Here is a 20,758-nt window from a genome sequence, read left to right on the forward strand (position 1 = left end):
GAAATATGAGGAAATTCTGTTTTATGTAAAAGAGCGTTGATTAATGACACAGCCTTGTAGAAGTTTCACATCAAATCAAATACATGGGATGAACAAACGTCTCGCTGTATATCTTGGTCTTCTATGTCATGCTTTAAACAGGTTTACCTTTTAAGGAGTGTGTTTTATGCAATACTGCATGTTTGGTTTTATGAAGAACTTATTTTCTCCAGCTTCTGTGTTTCCTTAAAGGACATGTAAGACAAATAGAAACGTTCATGATTTAGAAAGAGTGTACAATTTAACAAATTTTTACAATTTTATTCTATCATCAAGTTTACCTATTTCTCTTGATCCCCTTTGTTGAAATTCAACTCGCTTTTATGAGAACATACCAAGGTAGCCTCAGGAGTGTGCATGGGACTTGTGCACTATATGGCAGCTGTGTTTTCAACAGTTAATTTAACAACATTATACATATAGTGCTCAAGTCATGAAACCAAGAGAAAAATGGAAATTGTATAACCAAAGTGAGGTAGGCATTATTTTGTAAATCACATGCCCTTTCTGAATCATGACAGTTTGTTAAAGGGACAGTAATGTCAAAATGTAACTTTTTCAGATAGAGCATGTGATTTTGCTTCGGTTCTCTAATTTTCTGTATTATTTTGGTATCGTATGTTAAAAACCATACCTAGGTAGGTTCAGGGGCAGAAGAGCACACTGGGAGCACGCTGACGATTGGTGGCTGCACATAAATGCCTTTTGTCATTGACTCCTATTAGTGCATTGATACTTTTTCAACAAAGGAGAGATACCAAGTGAATAAAGCAAATGTGATATTAGACGTATATTTAAAAGTTGTTTACAATTGTACATTCTATCTGAGTCGTGAAAGAAAAATATGGAGGTTTAAGTCCCATCCCAAATGTATTATTTCTTGCAGTATCCAACATTTTTATAAGATTATTTGACGGTGTAAAATCTTTTCTGTTCACTGCTTGGATAAAAGAAAATAAAGCACTGCAGGGGTTAATGCATAATGGGGAAATCTGAATCTTCATGTCCCTTAAAATGGCCAACACCTTTATCTGTGTGGGATAAGTTTGAGTTTATTGGTTTATAATGTCTTTCTTTTTTTGTCTCTAGTTCTCGAAGGAGAAATATATATTGGACACGCCTCCTGAAAAGCTGCACAAGGAGTTAGAGCAGGAGCTGAAACTTAACAGCTCGGACCTGCGCAGTCACGCTTGGTACCATGGGCGCATACCACGTGAGGTACGTCAGAGCTCCAACTACAGGTAGCGCAGCACCATTAGATTACCCAGGGCATTAGAAATATACTGCAAGAAACTGCTACATTCAACACATCTCTCTCTAGTTATAGTTGTCCCTAACTGTCCTCAGCAGAGGAGATAAGAAAAGGAAAACCTAGATTACAACATGGCGGTTCCCATTACTTTATGGAAAATAAAATGTTTCACTTATTTCTTCAATATTTACATAATTCATAGAATAATAAAAATAAATCTGCAGATTATTCTCAGGCTAAACTTTGCTTTGAATACATCATTATGTATAGACTTTATTTAGCGTTCCCTCTGTGATTAGCTACCATATGGCATCAAGCAGACATTGTATATGGGATTAACGGGGCAGGGGGTGCAAGTTTGCTGTTGGCAATATACACTGTATTTGTTTTAATGTTATTTCAGGTGTCAGAGACTTTGGTCACAAGAAATGGAGATTTCCTTATCAGAGATTCGCTGACCAGCCTGGGCGACTACGTGCTGACCTGCCGCTGGAAGAACGATACATTGCACTTCAAGATCAACAAAGTGATGGTGAAGACCAGTGACAGCTACACGCGCATACAGTACCTTTTTGAGCAGGAAAGTTTCGATAACATCCCCTCTCTGGTGCGATTCTATGTGGGCAGCCGCCGGGTAGTGTCAGAACAGAGTGGCGCCCTAATCTATTGCCCCATCAACCGCACATTCCCTCTACGCTACCTGGAGGCCAGCTATGGACTATCCACTGGGGGACAGCGAGGATCTCGAAGCCCACAGAAAGGACATATGAAGAGGCGGAGTATCACAATGACCGACGGCCTCACAGCAGACAAGATTACTAAGAGCAACGGGTGCCCAAGCAGGTAAACACAATGGAACAAATTCTGCATGGGTGGGTACAATCACTGGGTACTATACCTTATTTATAGGCATGTGTTTTTTTACTGTAACACTGAGAAGTTGAAGCCTGTAAAGATATAGGTGGTGTAAACATATACTTAACGATGAGCATTGGAAGATGGTTTATAAATAAAGTGGGGTTATTGAACTATGGATAACTTAAAGGGACATACACATTTATATTGCAGTTAATGGGCATTTAATTGTGTAAAGCTGAAATCACTATCCGCTCCCTGGAAATGGCGTGCATCCTTCATTTTGAAAGTGCAGAATTCTAACTCACTCTGTCTCTTTCCTGCATCCTTCAAAATGTGCACAGACTCTCGTGTTTTTAAAAGGAAGGCTGTTTAGCTTATTATTGTAGGTTCTTATAACTGCCATTTCATTTCAGAAGGAAAGACGTATATATCCCTTTAACTTGAAATATGTTAGTCTGCGTTATACACGTACAAACATACGACACTAGATGCCATTTCAGAGATTATCGTCACTTCCTGTGTGTGCAAAGTTTAGCAGAGTGAGCTGAATACACCATTTAATATACACAGCACAAATGTACAACTATTCTTCACATACTGTTGCACAGACAGAAGTCTCTGACTGCACAGAAGGGTAAATAATTTGTGTTTCTGAAGCCCACTGATTTCAGTTTCATTTTGTACATGAATCATATGTCTCTGTGCGTGGGTTTCTGGGTTGTTTATATGTAAATATTCTATTGATATTAGAACATAATAATACTAACCATGTTTCATGTCTTACCTTACTAGCACGTCCTCCCCACATCACCGAGATGTAATCAGAAATTGTGCTGTCAGTGTGGACCAAATTCAGGACCTGCACACTCCAATGTCTCCTATCTCCGAGACCCCTGGATCACCTGCCTACAGTACAGGTACGTGAGGGGCTAAAGACCTAAATGGCAACACTTACTTACCTTTACTGAGCAGTAAGGTGTACTCTGTCTCAACTAAAAAATAAGAGATTATATGTAGTGGGGAAAAATGTTGTAATGCACTTTTATTACTTATTTCAACTGCTTTTTAAGACTTATTGATTGTGTTTTGAAGTTGACTTGGCTTATCACTTGAACATACCTCTCCAGCCTTCTACAGAGCTCTGATTTATGTTTGATAACTTTATGGTAAGCAAATTATTAAAGAGATTATCTTTTGTTGTCTCCTCGTATACAGTAGTGAGGGTCAAGCCACATGGAAGCACAGTGGGTTGCATCACTCCATCATCACCAGTTTTACGAAGATCTAGTGAACCCTATGTATGTCCTGCAAACAATAAGAGTGCATTAAATATGGTGGACAGTGCCCATTCCACTCCAAGCCATGGCTACCCACCCATTTCTCCATCACCCTCCATAAACAGCTACAACGACCCAGATAATGGGTATTACTGCCAGCTGCGCCCAGCATCCCCAACACAGGACATGCAAAACAAACCACCACCTCCAAAGAGTTATGTGGAGAGGTTAAAAGTGGATGAGGGAGCCAGGGCTGGGGGTATCCGCACAGCAGAGGAAATTTTCTTCCTTCCAAATTTGGAAGCCAAATCTTCGTTCAACCCTTTAACATTCCAGTCCTCACTTATCCCTTTGGACAACAAACCTCTAGAGATGTCAATTCTGAAGAAGGTCAAAGAGTTATTTTCAGAAGTAGATGCCAAGATTATTGCCAAACACATCACCAAAATTGACTGTGAGGTAAGTGGAAGATGGTGGTGGAGCGCCTAGTTGGCACATAAAATCTGATCTAGGTCCATAAACACTTCATGTAACTGTGTCTATCATTTTTGTCTAAAGCCAGGGAATGTGGAAGAGTCTGGTCCATATACCTGAGTACTTTAATTACAGCTGTCCTGCAAATAGCGGGACTATCCCGGGGTAGGACTTCAATCCTTCAGTTCTGGGATTTCTCCTAAGTCTCCTTTTTAACAGGGATGATAAATGTTTATAAAACCAGATACAGCCGGCAAATACATTTTTATACAGTTATATGTAGAATGATCCAAAATGTTAGGAACCAGAAGTAAAGATGTAAAATATAAAAGCAGGCAAGAATATACTGGGATTTGCTATCATTTTTAATGTGAGTTTTTATTACGTACGGCAACGCCTCTGTCACGCTAATCATGTGACGGTGTTGGACATTAGGTTAATATCTGTGTATCTGCAAAATGACTTCTTGTCTCAAAGGTGTCACTTTACGGGGAGGTTTAATGGAATTAAAATTGTTATAATTATAAGTTTAAATATCCATTAAAGTATATTTTAGAGATCAGTTCCGTTACTAATATTTTTATCTGCCTTATAATCTGCCTCATAATTTGATTAAAAATGATAAAAATGAATGGTATCATCCTAAGGAACCATACTTCTCCCCAAAGAGTGAATGCTGCAGTATGAGACAAAGGTCAACTGGGTTTGCTCTAAGTAGTTTATACAGAATATGTTAATTCAAAGTTGTTGTTTTTTTTTGCTTATATAAAAAAAAAAGCAAGCAATTTCTGTTTATCTGTACGTGGCACCATATAAAAGCAATGTGTGTTTCTCATATAGTAACATAAGGCGTTGCATAATAGATTAAAAAGGTTGCATAACTAACTCATCATTATGTAGCGGCCACATGTTGGACAGTATTATAGGAAGTTGAGATTTTTTACTTGTCAACTTATTTTGGGATTATTTTTCATTTTAAATTAGTATTATTTATCCTTTACTGAATTTCCTTTGACTGCTTATATTAGAAATCTACAGCATATACTACTACTTTTTCTATAAATAATGTAGCAACTTTTTTTCGTATGCCTTTATTTTTAATTACTCCTCTTGTCAACTTTATGAAATCCCCTAAATATATGTAACTGTCCCTAACCTACGAGGTGCCTCCGTAAACTGAGCGCACTACAGTTCTACACATGAAGTCATTAGTATATTTTTAGCATATCCAGATGATGTCACATTACACAAAGCCATTGAGCGCTCTGCCAGTAAGTCAGGAAATGTGCTGTCCCCTCTAGCAAGGAATAATGCTAATTACTAGTTTGCATGCTGATTACAAGCACACTTTAGGGCAACCTCTTTCAGGACTGGGGCTGCAATATAGTTTCAATTAAGAGAGATTTATCTCCGTTCTTGTATTGTCCGCAGGTTGCCAGGATACTTGGCGTTACCAAGGAGATGCAGCTGAGCATGGGGGTGAGCTCTGGCATGGAGCTTTTAACGTTGCCGCATGGCCGTCAGCTGCGACTTGACCTCCTAGAAAGGTATGTGCAGAGTTTTATGGTTACCGTGGTCTGTAGAGCTGCAGACTGATTACAGCAATACATCTCTCTATGGGACAGGAATGCCACCTTCATTTGTATTTGCCACCTTCATTTGTATTTGCCACCTTCATTTGTATTTGCCACCTTCATTTGTATCTGCCACCTTCATTTGTATCTGCCACCTTCATTTGTATTTGCCACCTTCATTTGTATTTGCCACCTTCATTTGTATTTGCCACCTTCATTTGTATTTGCCACCTTCATTTGTATTTGCCACCTTCATTTGTATTTGCCACCTTCATTTGTATTTGCCACCTTCATTTGTATTTGCCACCTTCATTTGTATCTGCCACCTTCATTTGTATCTGCCACCTTCATTTGTATTTGCCACCTTCATTTGTATCTGCCACCTTCATTTGTATCTGCCACCTTCATTTGTATTTGCCACCAGCAGTAGTAATGATGTCATTTAAACTAGGGCTACATTTTATTAGTGCTGGGCCTATATTTATATATTTATCCTTTATTTACATAGAGCTGAGACTTAAAGGGACATAAACCACAATATGTTTCTGTTATGTTTCAGAAAGAACATACATTTTTAAACAACTTTCCAAGTTACTTCTATTTTCAGTTTTGCTTCATTCTTTGGTGATCCATTGTTGAAGGAGCAGCAATGCACTACTGGGAGCTAGCGTAACAAACTGATTGAGCCAATGACAAGAGGCATGTATGTACAGCTACCAATCAGCAGTTAGCTCCCAGTAGTGCATTCCTCCTTTTGAGCCTTCCTAGGTATGTTTTTCAACAAAGGATACAAGAGAAGAAAACAAAGTTTGCACTGCCCCAGAGAGGATGGGAGGCAGAACCTGGACCTCACTCTATACTACATAGTAAATATGAAATATATTAATTATATCCGTTTCCAACTGGCTGCAGCACAGGAGAAACATATACTTAACAGGCTTTTCAAGGGGTGTGCCCCACAGCTGCAAAACAGTGCATATTGTGCTAATAAAATGGCTGTTTAAATGCTTTTAAAACATGAATCTTTGTATGCAGATGCTGTGATTAATTTCTAATGCTTGTATATGTCCCTATGAGGGTGCCAATGATGCCAATGTTTTATCGTCTGTCTCGCATTCTTCAATAGCCTCTATACTTGTGTGTAGGAATGAAAAGCAAGTTGGTTTAGTGTGATTAGAATTGCTCCCACATTACAAGAGCTATTGTATTTTAGCAACCACTCAGTAGATTTCTTTTGATGAGACTTTCATATAAAGCATCATACGATAGAGTCGCCTGCCCCCCATTTACTGACAGCTCACTGACTGTTTCCTGCTGCAGATTCCATACCATGTCGATCACCATTGCTGTCCACATCTTGGGCTGCACGGGCAGCACCGAGGAACGAGCCAATCTGCTCCACAAAACGATCCAGCTGGCGGCGGAGCTGAAAGGCACCTTGGGCAACATGTTTAGTTTTGCGGCTGTGATGAATGCCTTGGAGATGTCACAGGTATAAGACTTTATGTATATAACAGTTGTGATCCGCTACTTTAGCTTCTTGTCATGAAAGCCCTGAAGTGGGATCAAGTGGATAAGGCAGAGACTTAGATTAATCCTCACTGCAGAAGCTGGGAAGTCGCAGTCATACAGAAGTCTGTGTTCATTTATGGCCTGAGGGGTTTTAGTTTTTTTAGCTTTAAAAATAGGTGGTGTCCAACATTCTCTTGTGAGGGCACACACATATACACATAAATGCACAAGCTCACGTGCACACACACATATACACATAAATGCACAAGCTCACATGCACACACACATATACACATAAATGCACAAGCTCACGTGCACACACACATATACACATAAATGCACAAGCTCACATGCACACACACATATACACATAAATGCACAAGCTCACATGCACACACACATATACACATAAATGCACAAGCTCACGTGCACACACACATATACACATAAATGCACAAGCTCACATGCACACACACATATACACATAAATGCACAAGCTCACATGCACACACACATATACACATAAATGCACAAGCTCACGTGCACACACACATATACACATAAATGCACAAGCTCACGTGCACACACACATATACACATAAATGCACAAGCTCACGTGCACACACACACATACACATAAATGCACAAGCTCACGTGCACACACACACATACACATAAATGCACAAGCTCACGTGCACACACACACATATACACATAAATGCACAAGCTCACGTGCACACACACATATACACATAAATGCACAAGCTCACGTCCACACACACATATACACATAAATGCACAAGCTCACGTGCACACACACATATATACACATAAATGCACAAGCTCACGTGCACACACACATATACACATAAATGCACAAGCTCACGTGCACACACACATATACACATAAATGCACAAGCTCACGTGCACACATATACACATAAATGCACAAGCTCATGTGCACACACACATATACACATAAATGCACAAGCTCACGTGCACACACACATATACACATAAATGCACAAGCTCCCGTGCACACACACATATACACATAAATGCAGAAGCTCACGTCCACACACACATATACACATAAATGCACAAGCTCACGTCCACACACACATATACACATAAATGCACAAGCTCACGTGCACACACACATATACACATAAATGCACAAGCTCACGTGCACACACACATATACACATAAATGCACAAGCTCACGTGCACACACACATATACACATAAATGCACAAGCTCACGTGCACACACACATATACACATAAATGCACAAGCTCACGTGCACACACACATATACACATAAATGCACATGCTCACGTGCACACACACATATACATAAATGCACAAGCTCACGTGCACACACATATACACATAAATGCACAAGCTCACGTGCACACACACATATACACATAAATGCACAAGCTCACGTGCACACACACATATACACATAAATGCACAAGCTCACGTGCACACACACATATACACATAAATGCACATGCTCACGTGCACACACACATATACACATAAATGCATAAGCTCACGTGCACATACATATACACATAAATGCACAAGCTCACGTGCACACACATATACACATAAATGCACAAGCTCACGTGCACACACACATATACACATAAATGCACAAGCTCACGTGCACACACACATATACACATAAATGCACAAGCTCACGTGCACACACACATATACACATAAATGCACATGCTCACGTGTACACACACATATACACATAAATGCACAAGCTCACGTGCACACACATATACACATAAATGCACAAGTTCACGTGCACACACATATACACATAAATGCACAAGCTCACATGCACACACATATACACATAAATGCACAAGCTCACATGCACACACATATACACATAAATGCAAAAGCTCACATGCACACACATAAACACATAAATGCACAAGCTCACATGCACACACACTTATATGCAGATACAGACATGTATATACACGGCACAAATTACATGCACGTACATACAGACATGTACATACATGCACATACAGACACGTACATACACGCACAAGCTCACATGCATACAACACACATATGACCATACACACATGAACATACACACACAAGCTGACATACACACATGTACATACACCCATAAGCTCACATGCACACACACATACATGCCCATACAGACTCATGTACATATATGCACAAGCTCACATGCGCATACAAGCGCATGCACACACACACACAAGCTCACATGCATGCACACACAAGCTCATACACATACAAGCTCCCACAGAAACACACATGCACACATATATACAAATACATGCACAAGCTCACAAGCATACACATACAAGTTCATACACATGCATGCACACACACACAAGCTCACACAAACATACACTCAAGCTGACCCACATGTCCTCACAGGCAGTGAACTTGATATTTTTTTGTATTATTGTTTAAAAAGATAGATAACACATTTACTACACATTCTCCAGCTTTGCACATCCAACAATGTTATATTAATATACTTTAGAACCTCAAAATCTCTGCCTGTTTCTAATCCAATGAAGGCCGCCTCTTATCTCAGTGCATTTTATTAGCTTTTCACAGCCAGATAGTTCTAGTTCATATGTGCCGTACCAATAACATTGTGCTCACTCCCGCGGAGTTATGCGGGAACCGGCAATAATTGGACACGTTTGTAAAAAGCACAGAGATAAGGAAGCAGTCTGCAGAGGCTCAGATACAAGATAACTACAGAGGTAAAATGTATATTAATATCAGTGTTGGTTCTGCAAAACAGGAATGGGTAATAAAGGGATTATCTATCTTTTTAAACAATCACAGTTTTCAAGTAGACTGTCCTTTAAATTGAAGCCTCGTTAACACATTATACACAGCTTGTTCTGTTACCAACATACAAGAAATACATCCTTTAGGTATTAAGCTTCCGTTATAAATAGTATATAGTATTAATATCAGCCAGGTCCTCTCATGCTTATGTCACTGAATTACACACATAGAGCACATATTAACAAGCTCAGTTTGTGAGGTCCCTGGGGCAGGTTTATCTCCTGTGTGCCTTCACCTGTCAGTGACCGCTGCCTGGTCACACACTTGTCACCTGGGGTAACATTGCCTGTGTCTGCCACACACAGATCTCCCGGCTGGAGCAGACCTGGATAGGACTCAGACAGCGGCACACGGAGGGCGCCATTTTGTACGAGAAGAAACTGAAGCCTTTTCTGAAAACTCTGAATGAGGGAAGAGGTGAGTTCTCCAAACATTAACTGACCAGGTTCTCAGTGCACATTAGTGTAGTCCTGGCTCGCAATGCACACCCGTAGCACCTAGCGGTTCATTTGCTTTATTAAAGGGACAGTAGACACCCTCTAATTACAATACATTTCTATTGTGTTGCTATAGAATAACATATCAGCCAAGTCTTAATATTTTTAGAACAAATTACTATCCTTTTTACTGCAATTTTTTTTCAATAGCCAAAATCCACCCATCGTTTGCCTTATTTGGAGAAGCCAATATGGGCTTTAGTCCACAGACAACAGGGTTAGGGACTGTCATAAAGTTAGTATTTCTCAGTTGTTATTTCATTACACATAACTAAACATTTTATATAAAAATCTTAAGGTGTTTACTGTCCCTTAAATTCACCTGGGAGCGACAGATACAGGCTAAACTGACATGTGCCCTTCTCAGTTTCATGTAACTGACAACTTATTAGCATAATGTATACGCTGCTGAGACGTTCAGGGAATGCAGACAACATCCAAATCACACACCACTAACACAAAGCGAATAAGCAAAACCAGAGGCTAAATGCTCAGTCTTACCAAAGACATGAGAGAGTGGCTGTATGCGTACCTACTTCAGGGGGCACAAGGAAACGTACATACTACAGGGGGCACAAGGATACGTACATACTACAGGGGGCACAAGGATGCGTACATACTACAGGGGGCACAAGGAAACGTACATACTACAGGGGGCACAAGGAAACGTACATACTACAGGGGGCACAAGGAAACGTACATACTACAGGGGGCACAAGGATACGTACATACTACAGGGGGCACAAGGATGCGTACATACTACAGGGGGCACAAGGATACGTACATACTACAGGGGGCACAAGGATGCGTACATACTAAAGGGGGCACAAGGATACGTACATACTACAGGGGGCACAAGGATGCGTACATACTACAGGGGGCACAAGGATACGTACATACTACAGGGGGCACAAGGATGCGTACATACTACAGGGGGCACAAGGATGCGTACATACTACAGGGGGCACAAGGAAACGTACATACTACAGGGGGGCACTAGGATGCGTAAATACTACAGGGGGCAAAAGGATGCGTACATACTACAGGGGCACAAGGAAACGTACATACTACAGGGGGCACAAGGAAACGTACATACTACAGGGGGCACAAGGATATGTACATACTACAGGGGCACAAGGATATGTACATACTACAGGAACACAAGGATACATACATACTACAGGGGGCACAAGGATACGTACCTACTACAGGAACACAAGGATACGTACATACTACAGGAACACAAGGATACATACATACTACAGGGGGCACAAGGATACGTACCTACTACAGGGGGCACAAGGATACATACACACTACAGGGGGCACAAGGATACATACCTACTACAGGGGGCACAAGGAAACGTACATACTACAGGGGGCACAAGGATACGTACATACTACAGGGGCACAAGGATACGTACATACTACAGGGGCACAGTAAAACGTACATACTACAGGGGCACAGGGATATGTACATACTACAGGGGGCACAAGGATGCGTACATACTACAGGAGCACAAGGATATGTACATACTACAGGGGCACAAGGATACGTACACACTACAGGGGGCACAAGGATACGTACATACTACAGGGGGCACAAGGATACGTACATACTACAGGGGCACAAGGATACGTACATACTACAGGGGCACAAGGATATGTACATACTACAGGGGGCACTAGGATATTTACATACTACAGGGGCACAAGGATACGTACATACTACAGGGGGCACAAGGATACGTACATACTACAGGGGGCACAAGGATATGTACATACTACAGGGGGCACAAGGATACGTACATACTACAGGGGCACAAGGATATGTACATACTACAGGGGCCCAAGGATACATACATACTACAGGGGGCACAAGGATACGTACATAATACAGGGGGCACAAGGGTACGTACATAATACAGGGGGCACAAGGGTACGTACATAATACAGGGGGCACAAGGATACGTACATACTACAGGGGGCACAAGGATACGTACATAGTACAGGGGGCACAAGGATATGTACATACTACAGGGGCACAGGGATACATACATACTACAGGGGGCACAAGGATACGTACATACTACAGGGGCACAGGGATACGTACATACTACAGGGGGCACAAGGATACGTACATACTACAGGGGCACAGGGATACGTACATACTACAGGGGGCACAAGGATACGTACATATTACAGGGGCACAAGGATGTGTACATACTACAGGGGGCACAAGGATGGGTACATACTACAGGGGCACAATGATATGTACATACTACAGGGGCACAAGGATGTGCACATACTACAGGGGCACAAGGATGTTTACATACTATAGGGGCACAATGATACGTACATACTACAGGGAGCACAAGGATATGTAAATACTACAGGGGCACAAGGATGTGTACATACTACAGAGGCACAATGATACGTACATACTACAGGGGCACAAGGATGTGTACATACTACAGGGGCACAAGGATGGGTACATACTACAGGGAGCACAAGGATGTGTACATACTACAGGGGCACAATGATGCATACATACTACAGGGGGCACAAGGATGTGTACATACTACAGGGGCACAATGATACGTACATACTACTCATTACAAGCAGTTATCGTCACTTTGTATAATATCTCCTAATCTCTCTGCAGAAAGCCTACCGCTGAGTAACACCTCGTTCCCTCACATCATTCCCCTCATCACCCTCCTGGAGCGAGACGTCCCCATGTCAGAGAGTGGGGAGCCCTGGGACAGTGTTGACCAGGGAGTGGAGGTGGTAATGGCACATCTAGAGGCGGCAAGGATGGTGGCGCACCATGGCGGGCTTTATCGCACCAATGCAGAGATGAGACTACAAGGTAAAGCAATATGGAGCTTAACACATTCAGTATGGGTTCACACCCTATAGCAGGTGGTGAGCAAAGTACTGATACCACACCATGTGCAAAATACTCTACACATGCTACTTCTTATTATGACTCCTACATCCCAAACAGCATAATACTACTCAGTGATAGGTCTGTAATACAGCTGTGAAAAAACAACACAGCCAATCAGAGGCTGTATCGCCTAAAAGCTTCAAAGTGCACACCTGAGGAAGAGACTGAAGGACTAAGTCACATGGCAAAGGGCTGCCCCCCACCCTCTGGCCACTGATGGGCACATAAGGAAGGGCTCAGATACCACATCTATGATTGAAATATCAGTGGGGAGTGTGCAAAAATATTTGTAAGGCCCCTTCAATGCATCATTTCCTTCTTCCCAGAAGAACATTTTACAACTCCTGAGCTTTATTCTGAAGTTGGCTTAGATCTTAAATATGCATCACACCCCATAGAGGTTCTGAGCTAGAAAATTCACTCAGAATTAGTCCACCCTAACTATAGACAAACATGGGGCCCCTGCAATACAGTGATAGTTCTTACTCTAACATGGTTATAGCCAACCTAACCTGCCTGTAACACGGGGATGCCCCCCCCATGCTGTATGCAACATGTGCGCCACCTATCCACCCTTCCTGCAACACAGTAATGGTCCACCCACCCTGTTTGCAACACCCCTGCCCACCCACCTGGCATGCAACATGTGCATCACGCATCCACCCTTCCTGCAATGCAGGGATAGCCCACCCCATCCTTTAATATGGACATATCCCATGCACCCTGCCTGCAACACGTTAGCCCCACCCACCCTACAACATGGACATAGCCCATTCACCCTGCCTCCAACACATGAAAAGCCCACCACACTGCCTGCAACACGTTAGCCCCACCTGCAATAAAGTGATAGCCCACCCTGCCTGCAACACAGTGTTAGCCCACCCACACTTCCTGCAACACATTAGCCCCGCCTGCAATAAAGTGATATCCCACCCACCTTGCCTGCTTTATGGGTATAGCCCATTCACCCTTCCTGCAAAACAGCGATAGCCTACCCTCTGTGCCTTCAACACAGGGCTAGCCCATCCATGCAGCATGTAACAGAGGGCTGGCCTATCCATGCAGCATGTAACAGAGTGATGGTCTATTCATGCAGCATGTAACAGAGTGATGGTCTATTCATGCAGCATGTAACAGAGGGCTTGCCCATCCATGCAGCATGTAACAGAGGGCTTGCCCATCCATGCAGCATGTAACAGAGGGCTGGCCCATCCATGCAGCATGTAACAGAGGGCTGACCTATCCATGCAGCATGTAACAGAGGGCTGGCCTATCCATGCAGCATGTAACAGAGGGCTGGCCTATCCATGCAGCATGTAACAGAGGGATGGTCTATTCATGCAGCATGTAACAGAGGGCTGGCCTATCCATGCAGCATGTAACAGAGGGATGGTCTATTCATGCAGCATGTAACAGAGGGCTGGCCTATTCATGCAGCATGTAACAGAGGGCTGGCCCATCCATGCAGCATGTAACAGAGGGCTTGCCCATCCATGCAGCATGTAACAGAGGGCTGGCCCATCCATGCAGCATGTAACAGAGGGCTGACCTATCCATGCAGCATGTAACAGAGGGCTGGCCTATCCATGCAGCATGTAACAGAGGGCTGGCCTATCCATGCAGCATGTAACAGAGGGATGGTCTATTCATGCAGCATGTAACAGAGGGCTGGCCTATCCATGCAGCATGTAACAGAGGGATGGTCTATTCATGCAGCATGTAACAGAGGGCTGGCCTATTCATGCAGCATGTAACAGAGGGCTGGCCCATCCATGCAGCATGTAACAGAGGGCTGGCCCATCCATGCAGCATGTAACAGAGGGATGGTCTATTCATGCAGCATGTAACAGAGGGATGGTCTATTCATGTAGCATGTAACAGAGGGCTGGCCCATCCATGCAGCATGTAACAGAGGGCTGGCCCATCCATGCAGCATGTAACAGAGGGCTGGCCCATCCATGCAGCATGTAACAGAGGGCTGGCCTATCCATGCAACATAGGGATGGTCTATTCGTGCAGCATGTAACAGAGGGCTGGCCCATCCATGCAGCATGTAACAGAGGGCTGGCCCATCCATGCAGCATGTAACAGAGGGCTGGTCTAGCCATGCAGCATGTAACAGAGGGATGGTCTATTCATGCAGCATGTAACAGAGGGATGGTCTATTCATGCAGCATGTAACAGAGGGATGGTCTATTCATGCAGCATGTAACAGAGGGATGGTCTATTCATGCAGCATGTAACAGAGGGATGGTCTATCCATGCAGCATGTAACAGGGGGGTGGCCTATCCATGCAGCATGTAACAGAGGGATGGTCTATTCATGCAGCATGTAACAGAGGGATGGTCTATTCATGCAGCATGTAACAGGGGGGTGGCCTATCCATGCAGCATGTAACAGAGGGATGGTCTATTCATGCAGCATGTAACAGAGGGATGGTCTATTCATGCAGCATGTAACAGAGGGATGGTCTATTCATGCAGCATGTAACAGAGGGATGGTCTATGCATGCAGCATGTAACAGAGGGATGGTCTATTCATGCAGCATGTAACAGAGGGATGGTCTATTCATGCAGCATGTAACAGAGGGATGGTCTATTCATGCAGCATGTAACAGAGGGATGGTCTATTCATGCAGCATGTAACAGAGTGATGGTCTATTCATGCAGCATGTAACAGAGTGATGGTCTATTCATGCAGCATGTAACAGAGGGCTTGCCCATCCATGCAGCATGTAACAGAGGGCTTGCCCATCCATGCAGCATGTAACAGAGGGCTGGCCCATCCATGCAGCATGTAACAGAGGGCTGACCTATCCATGCAGCATGTAACAGAGGGCTGGCCTATCCATGCAGCATGTAACAGAGGGCTGGCCTATCCATGCAGCATGTAACAGAGGGATGGTCTATTCATGCAGCATGTAACAGAGGGCTGGCCTATCCATGCAGCATGTAACAGAGGGATGGTCTATTCATGCAGCATGTAACAGAGGGCTGGCCTATTCATGCAGCATGTAACAGAGGGCTGGCCCATCCATGCAGCATGTAACAGAGGGCTTGCCCATCCATGCAGCATGTAACAGAGGGCTGGCCCATCCATGCAGCATGTAACAGAGGGCTGGCCTATCCATGCAGCATGTAACAGAGGGCTGGCCTATCCATGCAGCATGTAACAGAGGGCTGGCCTATCCATGCAGCATGTAACAGAGGGATGGTCTATTCATGCAGCATGTAACAGAGGGCTGGCCTATCCATGCAGCATGTAACAGAGGGATGGTCTATTCATGCAGCATGTAACAGAGGGCTGGCCTATTCATGCAGCATGTAACAGAGGGCTGGCCCATCCATGCAGCATGTAACAGAGGGCTGGCCCATCCATGCAGCATGTAACAGAGGGATGGTCTATTCATGCAGCATGTAACAGAGGGATGGTCTATTCATGTAGCATGTAACAGAGGGCTGGCCCATCCATGCAGCATGTAACAGAGGGCTGGCCCATCCATGCAGCATGTAACAGAGGGCTGGCCCATCCATGCAGCATGTAACAGAGGGCTGGCCTATCCATGCAACATAGGGATGGTCTATTCGTGCAGCATGTAACAGAGGGCTGGCCCATCCATGCAGCATGTAACAGAGGGCTGGCCCATCCATGCAGCATGTAACAGAGGGCTGGTCTAGCCATGCAGCATGTAACAGAGGGATGGTCTATTCATGCAGCATGTAACAGAGGGATGGTCTATTCATGCAGCATGTAACAGAGGGATGGTCTATTCATGCAGCATGTAACAGAGGGATGGTCTATTCATGCAGCATGTAACAGAGGGATGGTCTATCCATGCAGCATGTAACAGGGGGGTGGCCTATCCATGCAGCATGTAACAGAGGGATGGTCTATTCATGCAGCATGTAACAGAGGGATGGTCTATTCATGCAGCATGTAACAGGGGGGTGGCCTATCCATGCAGCATGTAACAGAGGGATGGTCTATTCATGCAGCATGTAACAGAGGGATGGTCTATTCATGCAGCATGTAACAGAGGGATGGTCTATTCATGCAGCATGTAACAGAGGGATGGTCTATTCATGCAGCATGTAACAGAGGGATGGTCTATTCATGCAGCATGTAACAGAGGGATGGTCTATTCATGCAGCATGTAACAGAGGGATGGTCTATTCATGCAGCATGTAACAGAGGGATGGTCTATTCATGCAGCATGTAACAGAGAGATGGTCTATCCATGCAGCATGTAACAGGGGGGTGGCCTATCCATGCACCATGTAACAGAGGGCTGGCCCATCCATGCAGCATGTAACAGAGGGATGGTCTATTCATGCAGCATGTAACAGAGGGATGGTCTATTCATGCAGCATGTAACAGAGGGATGGTCTATTCATGCAGCATGTAACAGGGGGGTGGCCTATCCATGCAGCATGTAACAGAGGGATGGTCTATTCATGCAGCATGTAACAGAGAGATGGTCTATTCATGCAGCATGTAACAGAGGGATGGTCTATTCATGCAGCATGTAACAGGGGGTGGCCTATTCATGCAGCATGTAACAGAGGGATGGCCTATTCATGCAGCATGTAACAGAGGGATGGTCTATTCATGCAGCATGTAACAGGGGGGTGGCCTATCCATGCAACATGTAACAGAGGGATGGCCTATTCACCCTGCCTGCAACACAGTGTTAGCCCTGCCTGCACCATGGAGATTGCCTACCCTCCCGTCTATCAGGGAAAATTGTTTCATTCTCTCTGCCTAAACTCTCTGTCTTTCGGTGCATGGCACCAGTTGTTTGAGTTCCTTGGCTTCAGTGTGAGTAAAAGTCCTGATTAGTTCTCGTTCTCACAGTTATAAATACACCGATCTCACCTAATATTACATGTACATAAATGTCTCATCGCACCTGAGTGTGTTGCTTCCACATTTCCCTGTCTAACCTAACCTTGTCTTTTTCTCTGCAGGGTTTCAGCCAAGGGCAGATCTCCTGGAGGTGTCCAGCACAGAGTTCCAGATGCGAATGCTCTGGGGCAGCCGGGGAGCACTGGGCAGCCAGGCTGAGAGATACGACAAATTCGACAAGGTCCTCACAGCTCTCTCACACAAGCTGGAGCCCTGTGTTCGCTTCAGTGAATTATAGCCAAAAACTGCTGGTGCCAGACAGAAAGAATACCAGGATGTGAACCCACAGCAGGTTGCCTGGTTGTGAAGGGGTTAACAGAACTGCAGACAGCGACCTGTAATTTCCCACTGTTTTATAACATCAGCATTTGAAAGACTTCAGTGAACGTCACTGATAAAACTCAGCACTTTTACATTAAAAAGCACCTGACTTTCTGTTCATACATAAGTATCAAGGACAGCAGATAGAGAGCCCCGGCGTAACTGGAATAAGGAAGCACAAAAACTGGATTCCAGAGCCCACCTACTGGTGGTAGATGGTATGACAGGCAGCAAATTGCCTGTGTAACTGACCTGCAGGTTTCTGATGCAGAACTTTACAGAGTCCTCTGCTAATAATTTTATAACAGGAAAAAATACCACAGCACAGCTATATCGAGGTTATTCACAGGGTGTGCAGCTGCTATATATAAGCTTTATTCCAAACAAGTCATGCCATAGTTGCCAACATTTGCAAAACAGAAGGTTACTTTTCAGCAGTGCAGTCAAGCGAGCAAGTTACATGTGTAATGACCACGCCTACTGATAGTTCCACCAAATCTGCTCTGCACCAAAACACCCACAAAATGAAATAGTATTATTATTTAATATAATCAGTAAAGTGAGATTCGCAGACACCAGGTCAGCAAATTAAATGTTTTGTTTTTATTGTTCTGCACAATATGCAAAACAACTATCTATATTATTAGACCAACAAAGACCCCCTGTCTGATTCCCACAGACGCAGACATCCATGTGGAGCCCACAGCTAAGGGCAGATTTTTACAGTGAAGGACAGACTACCGGGATAGTTATATCAAGGTAGAGAAGGCTAAAAAATCATTACTGCCCCGGGGAAAATCAGGACAGCTGGCAAGTATGAGATGTTGTGGTTCTCTGTAAGTTTGATTTAATATTCTAGGCTGCAATATTTTGTACAGCACTCCAGCAGCCAAGGGGTTAAAGCTGTGAGACAAGACCGAAATAAGACACCCACAAATCTATACATATCCTAAAAACAAAACTATTTCTTGAACATAAACCAGTAATGTTAATTAAATAGGCCCTGAATTTTATAGGATTAATTTGTGGCTAACTAATTCCTGTCCGGTATCCAGGTTAGTGCTTCTACAACCGCCATCTTGTCCGACTAAATTGTCTTTGTGCGTTCCAGACGTCAGTTACAAAGGTGCCCTTGTTATTTTCTTATAAGATATCTATGTGATTGGGACGAGGGAGGGGGACCGACTTTTTTGCACAATTGTATATATTGTATCAGCCATTCCAGCACTGGAAGGGTTAGTCTTAATGTTCTGATTTTCTTATTTAAAGAGCCACCGATCTTTAAAAAAAAAATAAAAAAATATCACAGTGGCTGTTGTCAAGGAGACATCAAACTGAAAATTAATATAAAAGACTATACGGAAACAGTCCAATACATAGGACGGCCCATTGTAACGCCTGTATTGTATGTATGCATCAGTTGATGCCAGTTTCTGCCTGTTGTAAATAATGCTCTGTATATAGCACGCTGCTCCCCTAACTGTACAGTATCCCTGTACATAACTATGTGTTACTGATTTATCTGTAAATAAATGTATTGATGTAAATAAACTGTATCTATTGTGGTCTCTCGGAGTATCTAACATTTTATTAGACTCTTTTAAAAACAAATTTACAATGGTTTTTATAAACCAACTAAAAGTAAAACTGTCATCCAAATGTTATAAAAAATTAAACAAAAAAATATTGGTCTAATATACGTTACATATCACAAGGGTGTGAGGATGTCAAAACATTACAAATTATTAAACATGCTGTAAAATATTCTAAACAATCCATATAATATCTATATATTTTACAGTATGTTTAATCATTTTTTAATCATTTTTATTAATATTTTATATCAAATATTTCAATAACGCACATTAAAGGGACAGTCTACTCCAGAATTGTTTTTGTTTAAAAAGATAGATAATCCCTTTATTACCCATTCCCCAGTTTTGTATAACCAACACAATTATATTAATATACTTTTTACCTCTGTGATTACCTTGTATCTAATCTTTTGACAGACTTGCATTATAGCCAATCATTGCTGACTCCTAGTTATATGGCACACATGAACTAGCGCTAGCTGTGAAAACTGTCAAAATGCACTTAGATTATAGACGTCCTTCAATGGCTCATAAATTAGCATATGAGCCTACCTAGCTTTAGCTTTCAACAAAGAATACCAAGAGAACAAAGCAAATTTGATGATAAAAGTAAATTGGAAAGTTGGT

General features: G+C 43.0%; 1 protein-coding gene across 2 annotated transcripts in view; it reads left to right on the forward strand.

The window, feature by feature from the left end:
- SH2D3C (SH2 domain containing 3C) overlaps window positions 1–20,087 on the forward strand; it is a 166,626-nt gene extending 146,539 nt beyond the window's left edge. For both annotated transcript variants that reach the window (XM_053695909.1, XM_053695910.1), the window contains 9 exons: window positions 1,129–1,257; window positions 1,695–2,134; window positions 2,942–3,066; window positions 3,365–3,885; window positions 5,332–5,447; window positions 6,795–6,966; window positions 10,166–10,277; window positions 13,022–13,228; window positions 18,278–20,087. In XM_053695909.1, the coding sequence (XP_053551884.1) occupies window positions 1,129–1,257; window positions 1,695–2,134; window positions 2,942–3,066; window positions 3,365–3,885; window positions 5,332–5,447; window positions 6,795–6,966; window positions 10,166–10,277; window positions 13,022–13,228; window positions 18,278–18,453 (1,998 nt within the window). In that variant the 3' untranslated portion in view covers window positions 18,454–20,087. The remainder of the gene's footprint in view (window positions 1–1,128; window positions 1,258–1,694; window positions 2,135–2,941; window positions 3,067–3,364; window positions 3,886–5,331; window positions 5,448–6,794; window positions 6,967–10,165; window positions 10,278–13,021; window positions 13,229–18,277) is intronic.
- The last annotated feature ends 671 nt before the right edge of the window (window positions 20,088–20,758 follow it).

Source organism: Bombina bombina, chromosome 12 (assembly GCF_027579735.1).
Source record: "Bombina bombina isolate aBomBom1 chromosome 12, aBomBom1.pri, whole genome shotgun sequence".
Taxonomy (NCBI): domain Eukaryota; kingdom Metazoa; phylum Chordata; class Amphibia; order Anura; family Bombinatoridae; genus Bombina; species Bombina bombina.